Source organism: Marmota marmota, unplaced genomic scaffold (genome assembly GCF_001458135.2).
Source record: "Marmota marmota marmota unplaced genomic scaffold, marMar, whole genome shotgun sequence".
Lineage (NCBI taxonomy): Eukaryota > Metazoa > Chordata > Mammalia > Rodentia > Sciuridae > Marmota > Marmota marmota.
The window spans coordinates 3,882,303-3,901,117 of record NW_026000057.1 but is presented as its reverse complement, the minus strand read 5'-3'; the positions used below and the strand labels follow the sequence as shown (position 1 = coordinate 3,901,117).

The 18,815-nt window shown below is 38.2% G+C and overlaps 1 protein-coding gene and 1 non-coding gene across 5 annotated transcripts in view; both read right to left on the bottom strand.

Moving 5' to 3' along the window:
- Positions 1–316: 316 nt before the first annotated feature.
- The window catches only part of Smad1 (SMAD family member 1), a 79,638-nt gene continuing 61,139 nt past the window's right edge, over positions 317–18,815 (bottom strand). For all 4 annotated transcript variants that reach the window (XM_015484446.2, XM_048813467.1, XM_015484447.2 and 1 more), the window contains exons 3-7: positions 17,726–17,983; positions 14,793–14,909; positions 11,118–11,339; positions 5,331–5,587; positions 317–1,676 (exon numbers count right to left, since the gene is read on the bottom strand). In XM_015484446.2, coding sequence (XP_015339932.1) covers positions 1,533–1,676; positions 5,331–5,587; positions 11,118–11,339; positions 14,793–14,909; positions 17,726–17,983 — 998 coding nt within the window. In that variant the 3' untranslated portion in view covers positions 317–1,532. The remainder of the gene's footprint in view (positions 1,677–5,330; positions 5,588–11,117; positions 11,340–14,792; positions 14,910–17,725; positions 17,984–18,815) is intronic.
- LOC125619883 lies at positions 15,319–15,448 on the bottom strand. The gene has a single exon (XR_007351467.1). It is a non-coding gene; the product is annotated as a small nucleolar RNA SNORA33 (small nucleolar RNA).

Below are 18,815 nucleotides of genomic sequence, written 5' to 3'. Positions count from 1 at the left end.
CATCTGAGTTGGAAACTGGTTCTTTCAGGTGACTGAACGGCACCAACCAATAATTGTTGGTGCTGTATTTCTGCACATTGAAGGATGTGTACACTTAGATTCTGCTAGGTTTTCCTCAAATTTTTGAGTTCTACCTGTCCTTTCTTTTCTGACTTAAAGGGACCTTGCTCTCTACCCGATTCCTCTTTATTAGTTATTTGGTTCACCTGTTTTATTTGGCAGAGGATATCTGAGGAAAAAAACTTTCAAAAGAAAAACAAATCTTACCCTAAAATCTGATATGTAAAGAATGAAATTCACCAATTTTTAACCAAAGTAAGCAATAATGACAGGTTTATTTAAAATTTCCAGTAGAGAAAACCCACTAGTTTTGGAATAAAAGTACTCAATGTACGAGAGCATAAGTGAATATAAAAGATAACAGAAGAAAATAAAACCAAACGTAGTACAAAAAAATTAAAAAAGTTTGAAATGGATTTAAACAGGGATGTTCTTTAAATCCTCCAAATATTTAACAGTTACTAGGTTTGGCAAATAATTCATTTGAAAATTAAAGCCTGTTTCTGTACTGTAAACTCCATAAAAACTGCTTAATAAATTCAAGCACTCCATACAATTGGTATTGAAATACATAGGCAGTCGATTTCAGAATAGCAGGAATTATTCATTTGCTCTCACAGTTATATGAATTAACCAGCTGCATAACTGCTTTTTTGGGAAAGGATGGAGAGAAGAAAGAAAGAAAAAAAAAAGAAGATAAAAATCTCTAAAAAATTGAAACACAGCAAAATTCAGACATCAGTTCGTTTCTTTAAGGCGACAAACTGAATTTTTACAGTATATTCTACATTTGCAATTGTCATTTCCCCCCTCCCACCACCCCCTCAAATACTCCTAAATTCACTAGTCTAATCAATTCTTAACTTTCAAATATTCTGTACATACATATTTAGCAAAGAGCATATGCCTAACATTATTCTGACAGCAGTATGGTCAGCATACAATTTTAGAAAGATTACTATGTATATCATAAAGACTAATCTTTACTTAAAAACAAACAAAAACCATTACTAAACAAATAGTTTTAAAAATTATGAAAACCCATGAAAAGAAGATTCAACATGGGCTCTAAACCTGATAAAAACACACTTCAGAAAGACTAACCATTAATGTTAAACTTCTGCCAAACGATGACCCTAAAGTGCCAAACACAAAAGAATCTCTTAGGACCATTTTTTCTAATAGATAATTTGTCCCTGGCTTGGCCATCTCTTCTTTAACTATACACAGAGTCCTGCTAAAAGTCTGCATTTTAGTTGATTTTACAAGAGAATGTTACAATGTAAACTAGACAGGTTCTTGATATCAATAGTATGTTACCAAGGGTTTTCAAATTTCTGAATCCAACAGTTGGTCACAGAGGTCAAGTATTATCAAGGCTCCTTTGTCAGCTCTCCATTGGGTCTGACTCATCCATCCTTCAAGTACATGCAAGGCTCAATAGTTTTCAAGAGGCAGAAGCCTGAGGCCATTTAAGACACTGATGAAATAGGATTATGAGGTGAACCCATCTGGGTGAGAACTTTATCCAGCCACTGGAGGGGACCGTGCAGATGTATCTCAATCCAGCAGGGGGTGCTAGTAACATCCTGGCGGTGGTATTCTGCTCCCCAGCCCTGGAAAAAACAAAGCAGGGTCATTTAACTTGTTTAATGCAGTGTTCAACTTATTAAGTAAAAGGAGTTCACCTAATCAGGGACTCTGACTGAAGCGACAGACAGTTCCCAGAAGAGTGCGCACATACACGCGATCTGGCAGGCAAACTGCGGGAAATGGTGCTGGCCACTGGAGTCCATCCATGGACTCCAGGTTAAAGAATTACTGGTCTTGGGGCTGGGGCCGGAGCTGGGGCTCAGTGGTAGAGCACTTGCCTAACAGTGAGGCACTGGTTTTGATTCCCAGCACCACATACAAATAAATAAAATAAGGGTCCACTGACAACTAAAAAATATTAAAAAACAAAACAAAACAACAAGAATTATTGGCCCACACACTTTTTAACTTTCATATTCATTTCCCATTCCCTTCTGATAGTAAGGTAATAGCTATTATTAAATTCTCACTTTATCATCAATAAAATAAGGAAAAGGCTTCTTTGGACATTGATACCCTTTCTTCCCTGTTCAGCCACCTAAGGTCTGCCTATCAACACGGACCTCTTGATCTTTCGATCTCTAAGCAAAACTGGCAGGAGTGCATGTAAGTATCCCCAAAGTTATGACTGATACCAAGCCACTGCCTGAAGTCAGCATTTAATTATTCATTTGTATAAGAAGGCAGCTTGGCAGACATCTTCAAAATTACTGAATCAGGACCCTAAAGTTCCATAGAAGATAAAGAGCAGAGTAATACTGCCACTTCAGAGCTCAAAAACTTGTTGGCAAGAGTGGATAGCAAAACATGAAGTTCTGGTTGATCCCTGTTCCCTGAGGTGTACCAGAGAAGGCTGGCACACTCTCTCTGCTACCTATCTACTCTAGCAGTTTCAAGAAGTACATCTGAGTGTGAAGACTTTCAGGAGACAGTGGTGACATGTGAACTCTATCTGCACATAGTACGTAGACACATGAACTTAAACCTCCATTAATATATTGCTAAATGGAATGTGTCGGTTTACCTCCATCAGACAGCAGGTTCTGAGAAGGCAGGGACAACATCCAGCACAGTCACTGGCACAAAGCAGAAGCTCTATATACACTTGTTCAGCTGAACAGATCTGGATTTTTCAGCTATGGGGGAGTTTAAGATGCAAATAATTTATGAAATATATGCTTTATATTACCATCCTAAAACGGCAAAAATGGTGCAAGATTGGTTATTAATGTTGGTTATATTAATGTTCCTCAGCATTTCTCCAAGATGCTGAGTGGCAGAGGGTGAAGTGTCCAGTCATTGTGATAATGAAGAACAATGCTGTAAAAACAATCTGCAATATTTTTGTTGCTAATATATGAGAATCCCTTACAAAAAAAAAACTCAGCAAGAGTTTTTACTAAGATTCGTTTATCCTCAACTCTCTAAATCCAGCTTCCCAGCTATATCCATTACACGGTGTCAGCCCCTTCATGCTAGTGCTCATCGTATGTTGTATTAATTACATGTGTGAGACCACAAGCATCCTAAAGCTAGAGATTGTAGGTTGTTTTCATCTTTGTATTCCTTCTCTGGAATACTGCTAAAATTCTGGCTGAAAGAATGAAATCGGATATAAATACCTTCTATTAGTGTAAAAGTTTTTTTCTTGTGTAAAAGTACATTATTGAAACTATAAAAGTGCGGTCATGGATATATACACAGCAATAATAATGTCTATTTTATTCTGCTATCCTTCCTTTCCCCCCTTCCCCTCCCCTCCCTCCCATCACGTGACTGCATGACCAATGTGATTCTGCAACCTGTACACTCAGAAAAATGAGAAATTATATCCCATCTGATTCAAATGTATGATATGTCAAGGTCATTGTACTGTCATGTGTAACTAATTAAAACAAAAAAATTAAAAAAAATAAAATTTAAAAGTTTATTCATGGTAAAAAAAAAAGAAACTATAAAAGTGAAATAGTTAAAATGATTGGGTAATTAATAAGAAATGAATCAGAAGAGGCAACTAATTGGAGTGTTAGAGCCATAAATCCTTCCAGAGTGGCCTTCAGTAGTAATGAACTCACAAGGGATCACAGAATGATCACCACAGTCCCAGCCCCACCCACCCCCATTTTACAGATGAGGAACATGAGGCCCTCAAAGGAGTCCCTGCGCCTTAGTCACACAGTTAAAATAGCAACTAGAGGCCAGGTGAGGTGGCACACACCTGTGAGCCGAGCAACTTGGAAGCCTGAGGTAGGAGGATCACAAGTTTAGGGTCAGTCTTGACAACTTAGCAAGACCCTGTCCAAAATTAAAACAAAAAAGGCAAAGACAACTAGAAGAAGAAGAACCTGTATCTCTTCAGGCTGTTCTTTCCTCCAAACCAATAAAAAGAAATAAACAAAAAAATGCTTTAGGCAAGTCACGTCCTTATTTTAAAAATCACCTGAGTCAAAATGCTAAGTCAAAAATTAAATAGTGAATTAAAAATGAATGAAAATGGTCTTTGTAGTCTCATATGTACATGGATAATAGGTCAAACTCCGAAAGGGGTAAAACAAAACAAAACAAAACCCTCTTTTAATATGAAAGAGGTACCGGGCTCCATTGCAAAGAACCACTGAACTACATTTTGAGAAAAGCAGCAGTAAGAAAACATACCAAAAATCTGCTAAGAGAACTCAAAACAGGAAAAAAAATGATATTTGGGAAAAAATACATTTGATCTAAAGAATGATGAACAAAATTAGGTTCCAAAATTATCCTCAGTAATAAATACATTACAAAACCGGTTTGATAACTAGCTAGGTGAGCTTCTGAAGAAACGACATAGAGGGTGATGGCCTCACCCAAGTCTGTAATTAGTTGTGTTTCTCAGAGTGATACAGGATGAAAATTTATCTTTGAGAAATCAGAGACAAGCCAGTCAGTTTCTAGAATAAGTCACTGACTCACTAAATATAATCAGATATTCATTTTTTTTTTTTTACATTTCAATGGCATCTTAAAAACTTTCATTTCTCAGAGGCACAAGATGAGGCAGCACAGAGTGACCAGTTAGTACAAGCATGTCTTTAACCTTCTCTTCAAACATACAATACACACCTAATGCACTTAAAGCTAATAAGGTATCTATCTTGGAACAAGGGCCTTAATAAATTTTGAACTATATGAAAAGTACAAGATGTACTAGAACCACTAAAACAACAACAAAAAAACCTGATCAGTCAAAAATAATTTCCAGGGCTGAGGATATAGCTCAGCTGGTAGAGTGCTTGCCTTGCATGCACAAGGTCCTAGGTTCAATCCCAACACACACAAAAAAAAAAAAAAGAAAGAAAGAAAGAAAAGAAAAATCCAGTGTGATGAACTTTTATTTTTACAAAAAGATCACGCACTTATCATTGAACCAAAAGTAACAAGTGTTACTATCATAAAAGTAGCTAAAACAGCTAAATTTGTATAAGGAAGAGGCTACTGAAGGCTACTGCAACTGACATTTACACAAGCACTCCTATGTCCTAATATTTTCTTTGAAATTCACATGCTGGTTAAGGTTTAAAAATCCCTAGATAGTAAGTCTGCTATGACTGAAATGTATCAAGTGGATGTACACTGATACACTTCAACAAGGCACAGCAAAATGTATTAAGCCCAGCCTAGAGCAATTGGAGCTCACTCACCTTCACAAAGCTCATGCGTATAGTACACATTTTTGTGAGCTCGTAGACGGTCTCGAAACCATGGTTCACAGACTGTGCCAACAACTGAGCAAATTCTTGGTTGTTAAAAATTTTCAAGCTACACCCACTAGGGATCTTGCAAACAGTCGTGGGGTGAAATCCATGATGGTAGTTGCAGTTCCGACTTTGCACGAAGATGCTACTGTCACTGAGGCATTCGGCATACACCTCCCCTCCAACATAGTAAAGATGCACTCCTGTGGGAAGACAACCATTTAGTTACTGCCATCGTTTTACAGCTGAAAGGCACCTGTGCAACCTCAACATAAAAATACACATTTATATGATTTCAACTTTGGCAACAGAGGCAGATATTCTCTAAGTCCTGCACAACTGACAGACTCTTAGTTAAAAAAATATCCATACGTGAATACAATATCCTTACATCAATAAGCACATCCAGGAGGTTTCTAGGGAATAACAGAACAAGTCTTGAAAATAATAACAAAGTATAAAAATTCATGTTTATTTTTTGGTACTGGGGATTGAACTGAAGGTGCTTTATCACTGAGACACATCCTCAGCCCTTTTTGAGACAGATCTCACTAAATGGCATTGGGCCTTGTTAAGCTGCTGGAGCCAGCCTTGAACTTGTGATCTTTGTGTCCCGGCCTCCCAAGTCACTGGGATAACAGGCATGTGCCATTGTGCACAGTTCATTTTTGATAAGTAATTAATGCCTTATTTAGCCATGGCTAAACATGTATTCTTACTCTAAAAATATTGTATGATAAAACTTGGGCTTTGTTGTGGTATCTTCTATGCATTCATAATATGTCTCTTGGATTTATACTGAAGCAGAGAAGGGGGACCAAGAAAAGTAGAACTAGAAAACTAGAGGTAGAAGAAGCTTTGCTGAGAACTGAGATTCAAGGTCTAGTAAAACAAATTTTTAAACTAAAAAAATGTCATACTTTATGAAACAATAGCTCACTAACCTACCACCTGCTGCAAACTTCTTCCTGTGAGACCGACCCAGAGTTCTAGAAGTGTAGGAAATCGACACTAGTCAGTCTTTAAAAGAAGGAAAAAGGGGAAAGGGCCCCTCTGACAAAGTCCCATGCCATTAAGGGAGATTACACAGGCCACCCAGCAGTCACAGCCCGTATGGCTTTAAATGATCCATCTTACAGGTAGCTGCATGGCTTAACCACTGCTAATCTGGCTGTCCCATCTGAAATATGAAGTGTTGTGTTTACATGTGCACCCAAGGCAGAAGACTTCTCTAACAATCAAATAGCTGCTGAGGCAGAAACCCATCTTTCACCTGATACAGTAAAAACTTCTTCACAGAAAGACTTTCATCCCTGATGGAAAAATGATAAATTTAACCATATAAAATTTAGAAAGTAAACAAAAAATATAAAGAAGCAAAAAATGTCACTCCCTTAGCAACACAGAGGAAATAATTGTTAATAGTCTGAAACACCATATTCAGTTTAGGGCATCATTAAGCTTTCTTTGTAAACATTTAAAATGCCTCCATGACTATATGGATCTAACCATTTATTTTACAGTTCTCCCATTAGCAGACCATTGTGTTGATGCTGATTTTCTGCTGTTATAACAATGCCATGATAAATGTCTCTGGACAATTTTTAATAATATCCTTAGGAGAGATTCCTGGAAGTTAAAGCACTAGATCGAAGGCTTTGACTCACTTTGCCAAATGACTTTCCAGAATGCTCGGATCAATTGACACCCTCACCAGTAGTGTGTAAGTGCCTTCCTCATTTGACCCAGGCAGAACTGAATATGAGCTTAAACAAAAGCAAAATTTTTCTAATGTATAGCTGAAAAATAACATAGCTGTCTTAATCTGTGTGTAAGGCTGGATACACTCTCCAAGTCCATTCGCCATCTGGGTTTCTATCCTGAACTCACTGTTTGTGTTCCTCCCTTATCCTACTGTGGTTCTGGCTTTCTGATTATTTTTTTATGAGCTGTGCATATAGCGATAGGATGAAAATAATTTGTTTATTATTTCCCTGTTCTTTGTCTTTTAATTTGGTTCATGATATATTTTAACCTAAAGAAGTCTGAAATCCTTTTAAGTCTCTTTTTGTTACTTTTTTATGCTCGGAATTTTTTTTTACATCTCTGATCAAATATATTTCACTCTAGCTTTTTAATTGTTTGCCTTTGAAAAAAATGTTCAAAAATCCATTCACTTATATGATATGAGGCCAGGATCCTCCCCACTTCACAAGCTGACTGTGTTATTGAGGACTATTAAAAGACTCTCCTGATTTGCTATGCTTCTTAACAACCTTGAATTTTTATGCAGTCTGAGTTTATTCTCCTGTTTTGTTTTTGATTTACTTGTTGTTTTGTAACATTTTATTAACCCTAATGTCAACAGTTTTTTCTTTTCCATTAAATCTTTTAGATACTCTCTTTTGTTTATTCATCCAGGTAATACTCAGAATATATTACTCAAATCTCAGAAAACATCACATTGTAGTTTAACTTTTTGCTTTAAACTACAATTAAGTTAGAAAGAGCAAATATCCTAAAATGCTTTCACAATATTAAGGCTTCCCTTTAAGGAACAAAGACTGCCTATTAATTCAAATTTTCTTTCTCTCTCAGTCCAGTTTTAGTAGCTTTATATAATCTTGCTACAGTTCAGATTATTTCCAAGAAATTTATGTTTTCTGTTGCTATAGGACTGGGACTTTCCCCTCCCTTATATTTTTTAACGGGCTATTGCCAGATGAAGGGAGACTAACAACAACAACAACAAGGTTCTCCAGGGGCTTCCAGGTGAACAGTGCTCACCCACAGTGTGGGCACAGGTGAGGGAGAAGGCTAGTGTGCTTCTGGCAGGGCTGTGAATTAATATTAAGCTTTCTGATAAAATACATCAAGAGCTTTTGGCCTACCAGTTTCATTTCAAGAATGTATCTCACGAGTGTTATCTAAATCACTCATATCATCTGCAAATCATGATAATCTTGGCTTAAGCTTCCATCATCTGAAATTGTAAGCACACTACTCAGAGCATCTGGAACAATTTTAAGAAATGGCATTCCCAGAATCCTTATTTTCTTCCTAATATTCTGAAAGGCAATTGTACACTGGCTTTTTACTACTTTGGGGAAATAGTCACCTTAGAATTTAATGAAAAGTAAGTCCTTCCATTCCAAATGCAGAATGTGTTTATACATAAATTATAGGGGTTTACAGACCATACAAAGTTATCTGTGTATGTTATGAACCTAATTTCTAGCATTTCATCCTTAAATGTATTTAGTTTTTATTTTTTCCCCTTTTAATCATATTAAGGAAATATCTATCAATTCCTATTTAAGGATTGCTGGGTTTCACCGCCTCTAGAATGTTAAAACTTTGTCTCAAATGCTTTTCAAATACCCATTAAATAATCTATCTGGTCCACTATTTTAAATTTCACAGGTCGTTCTTTTTAAACATTTAACTCTGAAAATAATTTTAAATTTATAGAGAAGTCTGAAAAAGATAACAAAGAGCAACCGTATACCCATCACCCAGACTAACCTACATTGACAATCTGCTACATCTGCTTTATTGTTAGTACTCTCCCTCCCCACTGTCCACACACACACACACACACACACACCCCTTATGTATTCTGACACAGAGTTGCTTCAGATACAGCCAGATGGAGAGAAGACAGATATCTTCATATGTACATAATGTCTTTCTCAACTATTGCATCACAGTCCTTTACTCTTAAGTACTTAAGTATGTATTTCCCAGGCAAGACGGTTCCACACAATCCTCAGCAAAGTCAGTGAATTTAACATTGATATGAAACTTTAATCTACCATTCTTATTCCAGAATTGTTCTCTCAATAATATCATTTATAATAATTTTCCCCCTGTCCAGTACAGGATCATATCTACTGTCAGATATTATATATAGCTTGTCATGTCTTTTAGAGGTTGATGGGCCTTTATTTTGTTCATTTATTTATATAAATAAATAAGTGGTGAGAATTGAACCCAGCGCCTCACACATGCTAGGCAAGCACTCTACCACTGAACCACGACCCCAGCTCCTTAACGTCTTTTAATCTGGAACACTTCTAGCTTTTCTTGTTTTTTTTTTTTTGACAAATATTTTGGGAGAATAAAGTCACTCTTTACTCTCTTAAATACAGAATGCTCATCATTTTGGATTTGCCTGATGTTTCCACAGGATGGGGCTCAGGTTTGCATTAACAGCTGGAATCCTGCACGGGCGATCCTATATCCTTATCAGGGTATCACATCTGGAGGTATATGGATTCGCTGTCTTTACTGCTGATGACAATGTTGATCCCCCAGTCAAGATGGGGGATCAATTATGTAATTATAAAAACAAATTATACAGTTTTTCTACTTTGTAATTACTGCCTTCTAGTGTCCTTTGTGACTAATAGGTAGTTTGTGGGGAAACACCTGAAGACCATGCAAATATCCTGATTCTTATAAAAAAATTCTCTTCGTATTTGGTATTCATCAAGGAGCTTGATCCTTACTAGGATGCTTGCAAACTGTTGTTTCTCCAACTCTAGCTCTTGTTCTATACCAATCAGTCTTCCTAATTCACTAGTACATCTATTTATTGTTGACAAGGACATATGTTAGTGTTGTTCTTGAGCGGTTTAAAATTAATTAGTGTACCTAATTATATTTGCCCCCAGGTATCTATAGGATCTAAATTCACAGATTGAAAAATATTCTTTAAAAAACTGCATCTGTACTGAACATGTTCAGACTTTCCTTTCTTGTCATGATTTCCTGAGCAACACAGCATAACAGCTACTTAAACAGCATTATATTGCATTTGGTTTATAGTATATAGGAGGACTGCACAGGTTATAAACACTAGTACACCAACCTATACAAGAAAACTGAGCACCCAAGGGTTTTAGTACCCTCGAGGATCCTGAACAAGATATACCAAGGGACAACTATTTTTTGTGCTCACACTGGGAATTGTGGAAGCCCCTTTGAGTTGGCTCCTGTGACATGCCCCATAAGCATTCTTTACTTTCTGCCATAATGAGATGCTGGCTATTCTTCCAAGGAGCCACAGTTCCTCTTGGTGGGAAATGGCGACAGAGGTTGCAGTCGGGGCTAGAGATGTACTTGTTGCTACTGGATGTCTCTGTTTCTTGGCCCTCCCGGCACACACATCAGAAACCACATGCATGTACAGTCACACATACATAGATTTCCATACACACGAGAATAAACACAAGCATGCACGTCTAAGTATATATTATTAAAGTTATGATTACACACTGATGCCTCCATCTACCTCATAATTAATCTCTTGCCCTCCTTCATGTTTGTGTGTCCCTTACTCCACAGTGAAAACCAAGCTCCCCAAATAGCCACACACTCATTCTCTTAATCTTATCATATATCTAAAAGTTACAGAACTATTTTACTCGTATCACCACTAAATAATTGAGTCTATTAAAAAGATATTTTATTCTACAGCAAAAAAAGATAGAGCAGTGCCCTAAAATAGCAAATCATGATTCTGGCTAATTCACATTAATAAAATGGCAGTCAGGAGACCACATAGTGTTTAAATGGAAGAACTTCTAGATAATACAAAATTTAAAAATACTTCAAACTGCAGCAACTGAACATGACCCTGTGTTTGCTACAAGAATGAATGACCAAGTCTCCTCTGGGAGAACAGCGATAGGAAAGATAAACATCTGAAGGGTTCAGGTGAAGACTCACCTTTTCCAATATGCCGCCTGGTGTTTTCAATAGTGGAATTCCGGTTAACATTGGAGAGCAGCCCAAGGCAGAAACGGTTCTTATTGTTGGAAGGATCAGTGAAACCATCCACCAACACACTTGTGGAGGAGGCATGGAACGCTTCACCCACTCGATTGTTGAGCTCATAGTAGACAATAGAGCACCAGTGTTTTGGTTCCTCATAAGCAACTGCCTGAACATCTGTAAAAAAGAAAAGGTTCCATCAACTGAAGTTTGTGCCTTGGGCTCTCAAAAACTGAAACTGCATCCCAAAAACTGGCTCAGGATCATGGAAGAGCAACTGCGGTTATAGGTTTTATCTGATGTCTAAAGCAGGTACTTCTTACGAAGTGTGACATTCTCCTTTAAAAGGAAAACAATTTCCTACAATTACTATCAGAGAGCAAGCCCAGAGACAGCATCTGCTGAATACTAACAAAATGCTACTTGCTCTTTAATATGCAGAAATGGAAATCACCCTACCACAGACCCTGGCTCCCCATCTAAAGAAGTAAAACAAGAGGCCAGTGAAAAAAACAAGTGGGAAAGAACAGCAGAGGCCCGGAGTCATGCCAAGAGTGCCGCATACAAAGGGCTCACTTTTGGCAAAGCCTTTTCTACCTATGCTTTTTAAAGGAATGAAAATCAGTTTTTAATTATTGATAAGAAGTGACTTTATTTCGTATTAAGTTGCCAATAATGATCACAGCTCCAGTTTTGCTCCAGTTCTCCAACTCAGGAAGAAATCCTGCCAGCTGGCCATTCTTACACAATGAATCATATCTCTCTCATCCAGATTTCATGCTAACTTCCTTATATTTGCTTTAAGTCATGCAGAGCAGGTGTGTTTTGTCTCTCCATTCCCAGAATGGGCCAACAATGGAAATTACCCAACTTTACTGACAGGATGCAGCTTGTTAAGTCAAATCTCCTAAGACTAACAAGTCTCCCAACAGAACACACTTCTAAACACTTGCAACTAAAAGGTTTTAAAGATAAGTTCCTTCTGTAGTAAAACCTCTTGTACAACTGCTTTAGAGATTCCAGGAATACCAAACCATAGTATTTCCAGCATACCAATAAATAATGATCTGAGGTTTATGAAGTCTTGGGTGTGCAATCATAAAAAAATTGAAAGAAAATCCACATCAGAGGCATGGGCTATAACTGTTAAGGGAGAAGAACCTCTGTGTTCTTACTATCAGCCTTTACACATATTAAAACACACTTTATTTTTGACTTTGGTAAAGAAAACAAAGAAAATGATCACTAAAAAATCCCACACATTAGTTGCTTTATATACTTACATATTTCAGCTGAAAATATATACTATTTTCCTTGTTTTCTAAGCAACTCTGCCATGTCAATTTGCTTAAGCTCATGGAGCAAAATTTTAGTGATTTACAAGTGCCCAATCTTAAAGACGGCTCCAATGTCATTCATATAGGTCTTTTACCAGCTTCCAGGATTGTTCAAAATACTATTCAAGTAGACCAGACACTGATGCAATTCTTTTTCTATAAAAAATGGCATGATAGGGCTGGGGCTGTAGCTCAGTGAAAGAGCACTTGCCTCACATGCATGAGGCACTGGGTTCAATTCTTAGCACCACATAAAAATAAATAAATAAAATACAGATATTGTGTCCATCTACAACTAAAAAAATATTTTTAAAAAATGCCAGAATATTTCGTGAGCCATACAATCTTTATTAGAACTATCCCATTCTGCCCTTGTGGAGCAAAGGCAGTCAGAGATAACAGGTAATGACTGGCACGGCTATGCTCCAATAAAGCTTAGTTTACAAAAACAGGAGCAGACTCAATAGGATGTGGGCTCTAGTCTGCTGACCCCTGCTCTTGGGAAGTCACCAACAAGGACAATAAGAACAAGACCCAACATCCCCTTCCTTATGAAAATATTAAATGATTGTAGACTTATTCCAATGGGGAAAAAAGTTAAAGTTATATAACAGGAACATTCTTAAATCTGTGTCTATTTCCTGAAATCAACATGTTAGACTTAACTACAATGGGCACAGGGTCCACAGGGTCTTATCAGTGTGTACTACTCTGTCCATTCTCTCCTTCTATCCTGTTCTCTAAATTCCAAAAATGTGTGCGAGAGGGATTATTTTTCAAATCAGAGTGTTTATTTGTTGACTTATAGTTATATGTTTGATAGGATGTCCTAGAGATGATCAGGTACCATAAAACACAGAATCAATAAAAAAAGAAAGTGATTTTAAAAATTTAACTGCTTAGAAGTTGTACATCCCAATTTATTATATTGCACATCTAAGAAAGGTTCTTTGAGTTCGACTTTTTAAAAATAAATCTTACTTTTTAGAGCAGTTTTAGGTTCACAGAAAAGTTGAGTACAAGGCCAATAGATTTTCAATATGTCCCCAACCCTAGGCATAGCTTCCCATATTATCCATAACCCCTATTGAGGGGTATATTTGTAATAACCTATAAATCTATGACACATAATTATCACTCAACGTCCAGAGTTAACATTTATATGGGGATGTATGTGGTATTGGAGATGGAACCCAGGGCCTTGTATAATCTAGACAAGTGCTCTATCTTAGCTACACCCTTATCTCTTGGTGTTCATTCTGATGGTTTGGACAAATGCATAGCAACACATAGCTATCATCATAGTATCATACAGATATCATCAAACTTTAAGTACTTAAAAATACCTGCAACTCTGAGGAAGTCTGAGATATCTATTTTAATTTAAAAAGTGTCAATAAGACATATCTAGCAATCAAGTTGCATTTTTAACTTCAATTTGCATAAATGTTACACAGATTGAACAATCTGTGCATGTGAGTGTGTGGGTGTGCCAGTGAAACCCTTCCTGAGAGGCCACTGGGGAAGGGTTCTTTCTTTCCACTAGTGTGGCTGTGGCTTCTAACAGATGCTCAGGGTCCTATCATACTTAATTTACCTGTGCTCTGCTCTCTTAAGCCTACTCACCACTGTCAACCTGCAGGAAGGATGGCACTATCCCCTCAGTCACTGCCATGAATAATTCACAGCTGAAATTAAAGACCCACCCTTCACTAAGGAAGGAAAAAAACATTCAGTTCTGCTTAGAGTTCTTCAGGGTGAGAAGAGGAAAAAGGTGTGCCTCAATGCCTTTCGGGTAATAAAGTTAGAAATAAATTCAGCAAGAAAGAAGCAAATGTTATTAGTTTTGGTTTCAGCGAGACATAAATAAGGTCTAGAAAACAGATGGAGTTTATGCCTATAGATTCTAACCACAAAAGAAACCTTTCAGAAGGCCAATTATGAGAACTTTCCATTCTGAACATCACCTGTGGAGCTGGTGCTGTGCCCACTGGGGCTCAACTCCCCTCTGTCCACTTAAAAGCATTCCTTTCATCACCAGCTCTAAACGATGCAGTATTGGAGATAAAAAGACAACTGCACAATCACACTCAGGCCTCAATCAAAAAGTCAGTGTTTGCTCTTTAAATAAGAGACATATGTGTTATCCACAGAATTCTGTCCACCGAGCTTCTCTTCCTGTGCTCTGCCTTTCTCTAGCAGCTATCTTTTTTAAAGATTAATAAACTTTGTGAGAGAAAGCAACATATTGACTTTAGATTGTAAAAGGAGAGTAACCAGCTACTCATTTTACCTCCTCTGTTGATTTCTGAGGGCAGGGAAGGCGCCATCATATTTGTGTCCATTGGTTGAGAGCCATCCTGGGTCATGGGGTCCTCGGGAGGCAAGTAGGCAGGTGGGGGAGTATCAGCTACAAAGTTTCAAAAAAATTAACAGGCTTAAAACACTCTTAAACACATATTCTCAAAAATGCTTAAAACACATATTCTCTTCTCTGCTAAGACAAGACCCCAAGTTGCCATCTAACCTTCACATCAAAAGACTAGATACTACGGACACTGGTCTTGATGTTACCCCCAAAACCTTACACATTCTCAATGACAATTCAATGGGAGGAGCACCCACTATGAGCCAGTTCCAGGAGCTGTCAGCCTGTTCAGGACCACACCATTTTATTTATTTATTAAACATTACATGCAATTTCTTGTTAACACTTAGGAGTTTCACCCAAGTTTTTAGCACTAATTATACAGAAGTCTTAATAAAAGTCTATGGAAAATGCTTCCCATCACTAATATTTGTTGTAGCCAAACCTTAATGACTTCGGGAACTAATGGGAACCTTAATGACTTCGGTGTCCTTAAGGCTTATAATATGGCATTACTATTGCCAGCTTTTTCTAAACTTCTGCAGAAACACATCCAGGTAAGCAGACTCACTAGCTGGCTTGGACTAGGCCATTTAAAAAAACAATCAGAACGGCACTTAACTATAGATGGAAAACATCTGAAAGCTAATTATTTAAAAAGGAGGTTTCAGAATCTTTTGTATTAAACCTATGGGCTTTTTAGGGATTTACCAGCCAAGTTTCATTAGAGTCTATGGATTTAAACTGATAATTTCCCATGACTTTGAGCAATATGTTAGGATTACCTTCTCCCTTCTATTTAAATCAGCACTAGTTTTAAAATCCCTAATAATAAAATAGTTGGAAATAAGTCAGTTTATCACAGTTTTAATTCTAAAATCTTCTGTTTCAGAATCTACGTATGTACTCTTCTGAAGGGCTCACCAGCTGGCAAACCAGGGCAGACAACATGGTTTCTGGAGCAACAAAGACTAACAGAAGTCTGATGTTTTCTTACTGTAAAATAGAGGGTATTATGGCTCCCCACAAACAACCCTTTGTGGTCCTAAGCCAAATTCCTCACTGGCTCTTGGGAGCCCACCACCTAGCACCCATGACAGAGCCTTGGGAACAAACTTTGACCTTAGGGAACCATGCATGCTTAGAGAAGTACTCAGGGCAACTCTCCCACACAAATAACCAGCACTGCTCCTTCAGGGGTTCTTGGGGATTCTACTGATGCTCCAGTTGATCAGCCCAATGCTTCCACCATCCAGCTGCTGAAAAGCTGTGACTCAAAGTCCGGACACAGGATTAAGGGGTTGCAGCTGGATGCCTTTCCCCACCTTTCAACTTCTCTTTTAAAATTAGCTTCTTCCTTGTAGCTTTATGGCTGACTCTGTTTTACCTCAAGCCAGGACTGAAGACAGCCTCCTCTGAGCCTGAATCCTTTGAATTTCTGCTATCAAGTTGGTGACAATTTCACTGGCAACCTGCAGCATCAACATGGCTAGGAGGGAGCAGTTCGTTATTGCTGGTGGTCTACTACTCCTCCTTTCTTCTTCCTGCATTTCCTCTACTTGGCCTGTGCCTTAATCCCTGACAGCCAAGGACAAGGTGTAAATTCAGGCAATAACCTTCAGTGTTTTCTTTCAGGCTCGCCCTGGGTGCCACTGTTGAAAGTGCTCTGAAATATATCTCCTTACCACTAACCTGTCCATCAAACCCAACAGGTTTTTGAGGGAGCAGAGTGGACAGGGAATCACCAAATGTTATTAGTTTGATCTTTAAACTATCACACCACCTTCGTCCCCAAAGTTTTGGATTGAAAAACCACAAAGCAAAATAAACAGGCTTAAAAGCGGGGAGCAACAAATACATAAAAATGGAAGCAATATGAAGTATGAAACACTTTCCTTTTTTTTTTTTTTTTTTTCAGTACTGGAGATTGAATGTAGAGACACTTTACCTCAGGGTCACATCCCCAAACCTTTTTATATTGCTAAGTTGTAGAGGCTGGCTTTGAACTTGTGATTCCCTTGTCTCAGCCTTCCAAGTAGCTGGAATTATGGGTGGGTACCCACCACAATGGCTCATTTTTCAATTTTTGAAGGTTCAGGACTGATGTTCAATTTGACATGTTTGCCCATTTTCCTTTTCCAAAATGTTAATGGATTTCAAGTGTACCTTTGATTCTTCTTGAGGTCAACTGGCAAGAAATTTGGTATTAATTTTTTTTGTGTGTGTGTGATGCTTGTTTATTAATTTATAATTTGAAAGATACAATGTCCTAATTAATCATTTATTTTGATAACCATTACACCATCAGTTATGTCTAAAAGAGGAAAATAATTGTTTTTTGTCTCTGCTAAGTTAAACAAGCAGATGGTTTCCAGTACTTCTGCTGCAATTCCTTTGTTGCTAAAGTATACGTTTCTTGGGATTACATCACCACTTAAATGAATTTAATTAAATAGGGTGGGAGGGTGTGATCCCTTAGGAAATATCTTTTCTGAAGTTGCACTGGCAACAGGGGTTTTTCCACATCTGAAATGATGTTAATCGAGACTGTTTTTCATAACAGCAATGTGTGTAATGCACTATTTCTCTCTCTCTTTTTTTTTTATCAAGAGCAAAGACTGTAATAATTATGCCACTCCCAGAAGGATGCAGCTGTTTCAAAACTTTTTTAAAACAAAGGAAAAACAGTTTATTTGAGCATTTGTGCCTGACAAATAAAGCAAGACATTTGCTTCCTTGGCTGGAACCTCCTTCCTCTGTGAGTGGCACTGCAAAGCACCAGAGATTGGGCCCGGATGCTGCGGTGAAGCCCCCTCCCGCCAGGTCTCCCAGGTCTCCCTGGGACCACTCCATCCTACCTGGCATCTGGAAAGGGCTGCCCGGGTCTGAGCTGGTGGGAGAGTGAGGATAGGTGCTGCTGCTGCTTCCGGGAGAGTTCGGGTAACTGCTGTTGGGAGAATGAGGGAACGGGTGGCTGTTGGGCTGCTGGAAAGAATCTGGAAAAGTGGCGTTGAGTGGCATGTGAGGCTCATTCTGTCCCAGGTTCCGGAACTGAGCTAGGAGGCTGTGCTGAGGGTTATATTCGCTGTGTCTCGGAACCAGCACTGGAGGAAGAACTGGAAACAAGGAGAGGAAAAAAAGAGAAATAAAAATGAGAATTGTGAAGATCAATAAGCACCTCACTGTAAAGCTGTAACATTATCTGTAAGTAACAACAAATGATCTGAACCCGGCCCTGCTGCCACCTCAAAAGCACCATTCAAATGAAAAGCCACTGATGCTCAGGAACAAATATAGCCTCTTTAGACCCCCAGATGACATATGCCTGAGATCTGCAGCACAGACAAAATGCCCCAGGAAAGTTTGCAAAATACATTCTTTTAGGTTAAAAATTGTTAAGTTTCTCATTGTTAATTTTTCCACCCACTAAAAATCAAACACAATTAGGAATATGTCACCATTGACAAGTCCACTTCACAGCCCAGCTGATAAGGTGTTTATTGAATGATATGAATTATTCCCAAAGAATGTTTTAAATTGACACACGACTTGTTTTAAAATGAAAAGGAGATAAATGAAGTCAAGAAGGTAGATACAGTGGGCAAGAGAACATCCCAAGGCTGGTGAAGATGTCGATCACACAGGGAGCGATGCTCTGTCGGGCAGGTTCATGCTATGTCCCATCCCAGCAGCAGCACTCCATGAACACCTTTTCCTAAGGAGCTCAGTGACTTTTCCCAGCATTCCTTGGCACCACTTGGTAGGCCAAGGAGGACACAGGATGAACTCTACATTCTGCTAACTGAAAACTCAAGGTATGAAGGCCAAAAGGCAGGCACTTGGGAGAAGCAAAACAACTCCTGTCACTCCTAAAAGCCTCCTAAAAGCTCTATATAATACTAGGAACCCGAGGAGTTGAAAATCGGCATGTTCATCAACCTCTAGAAA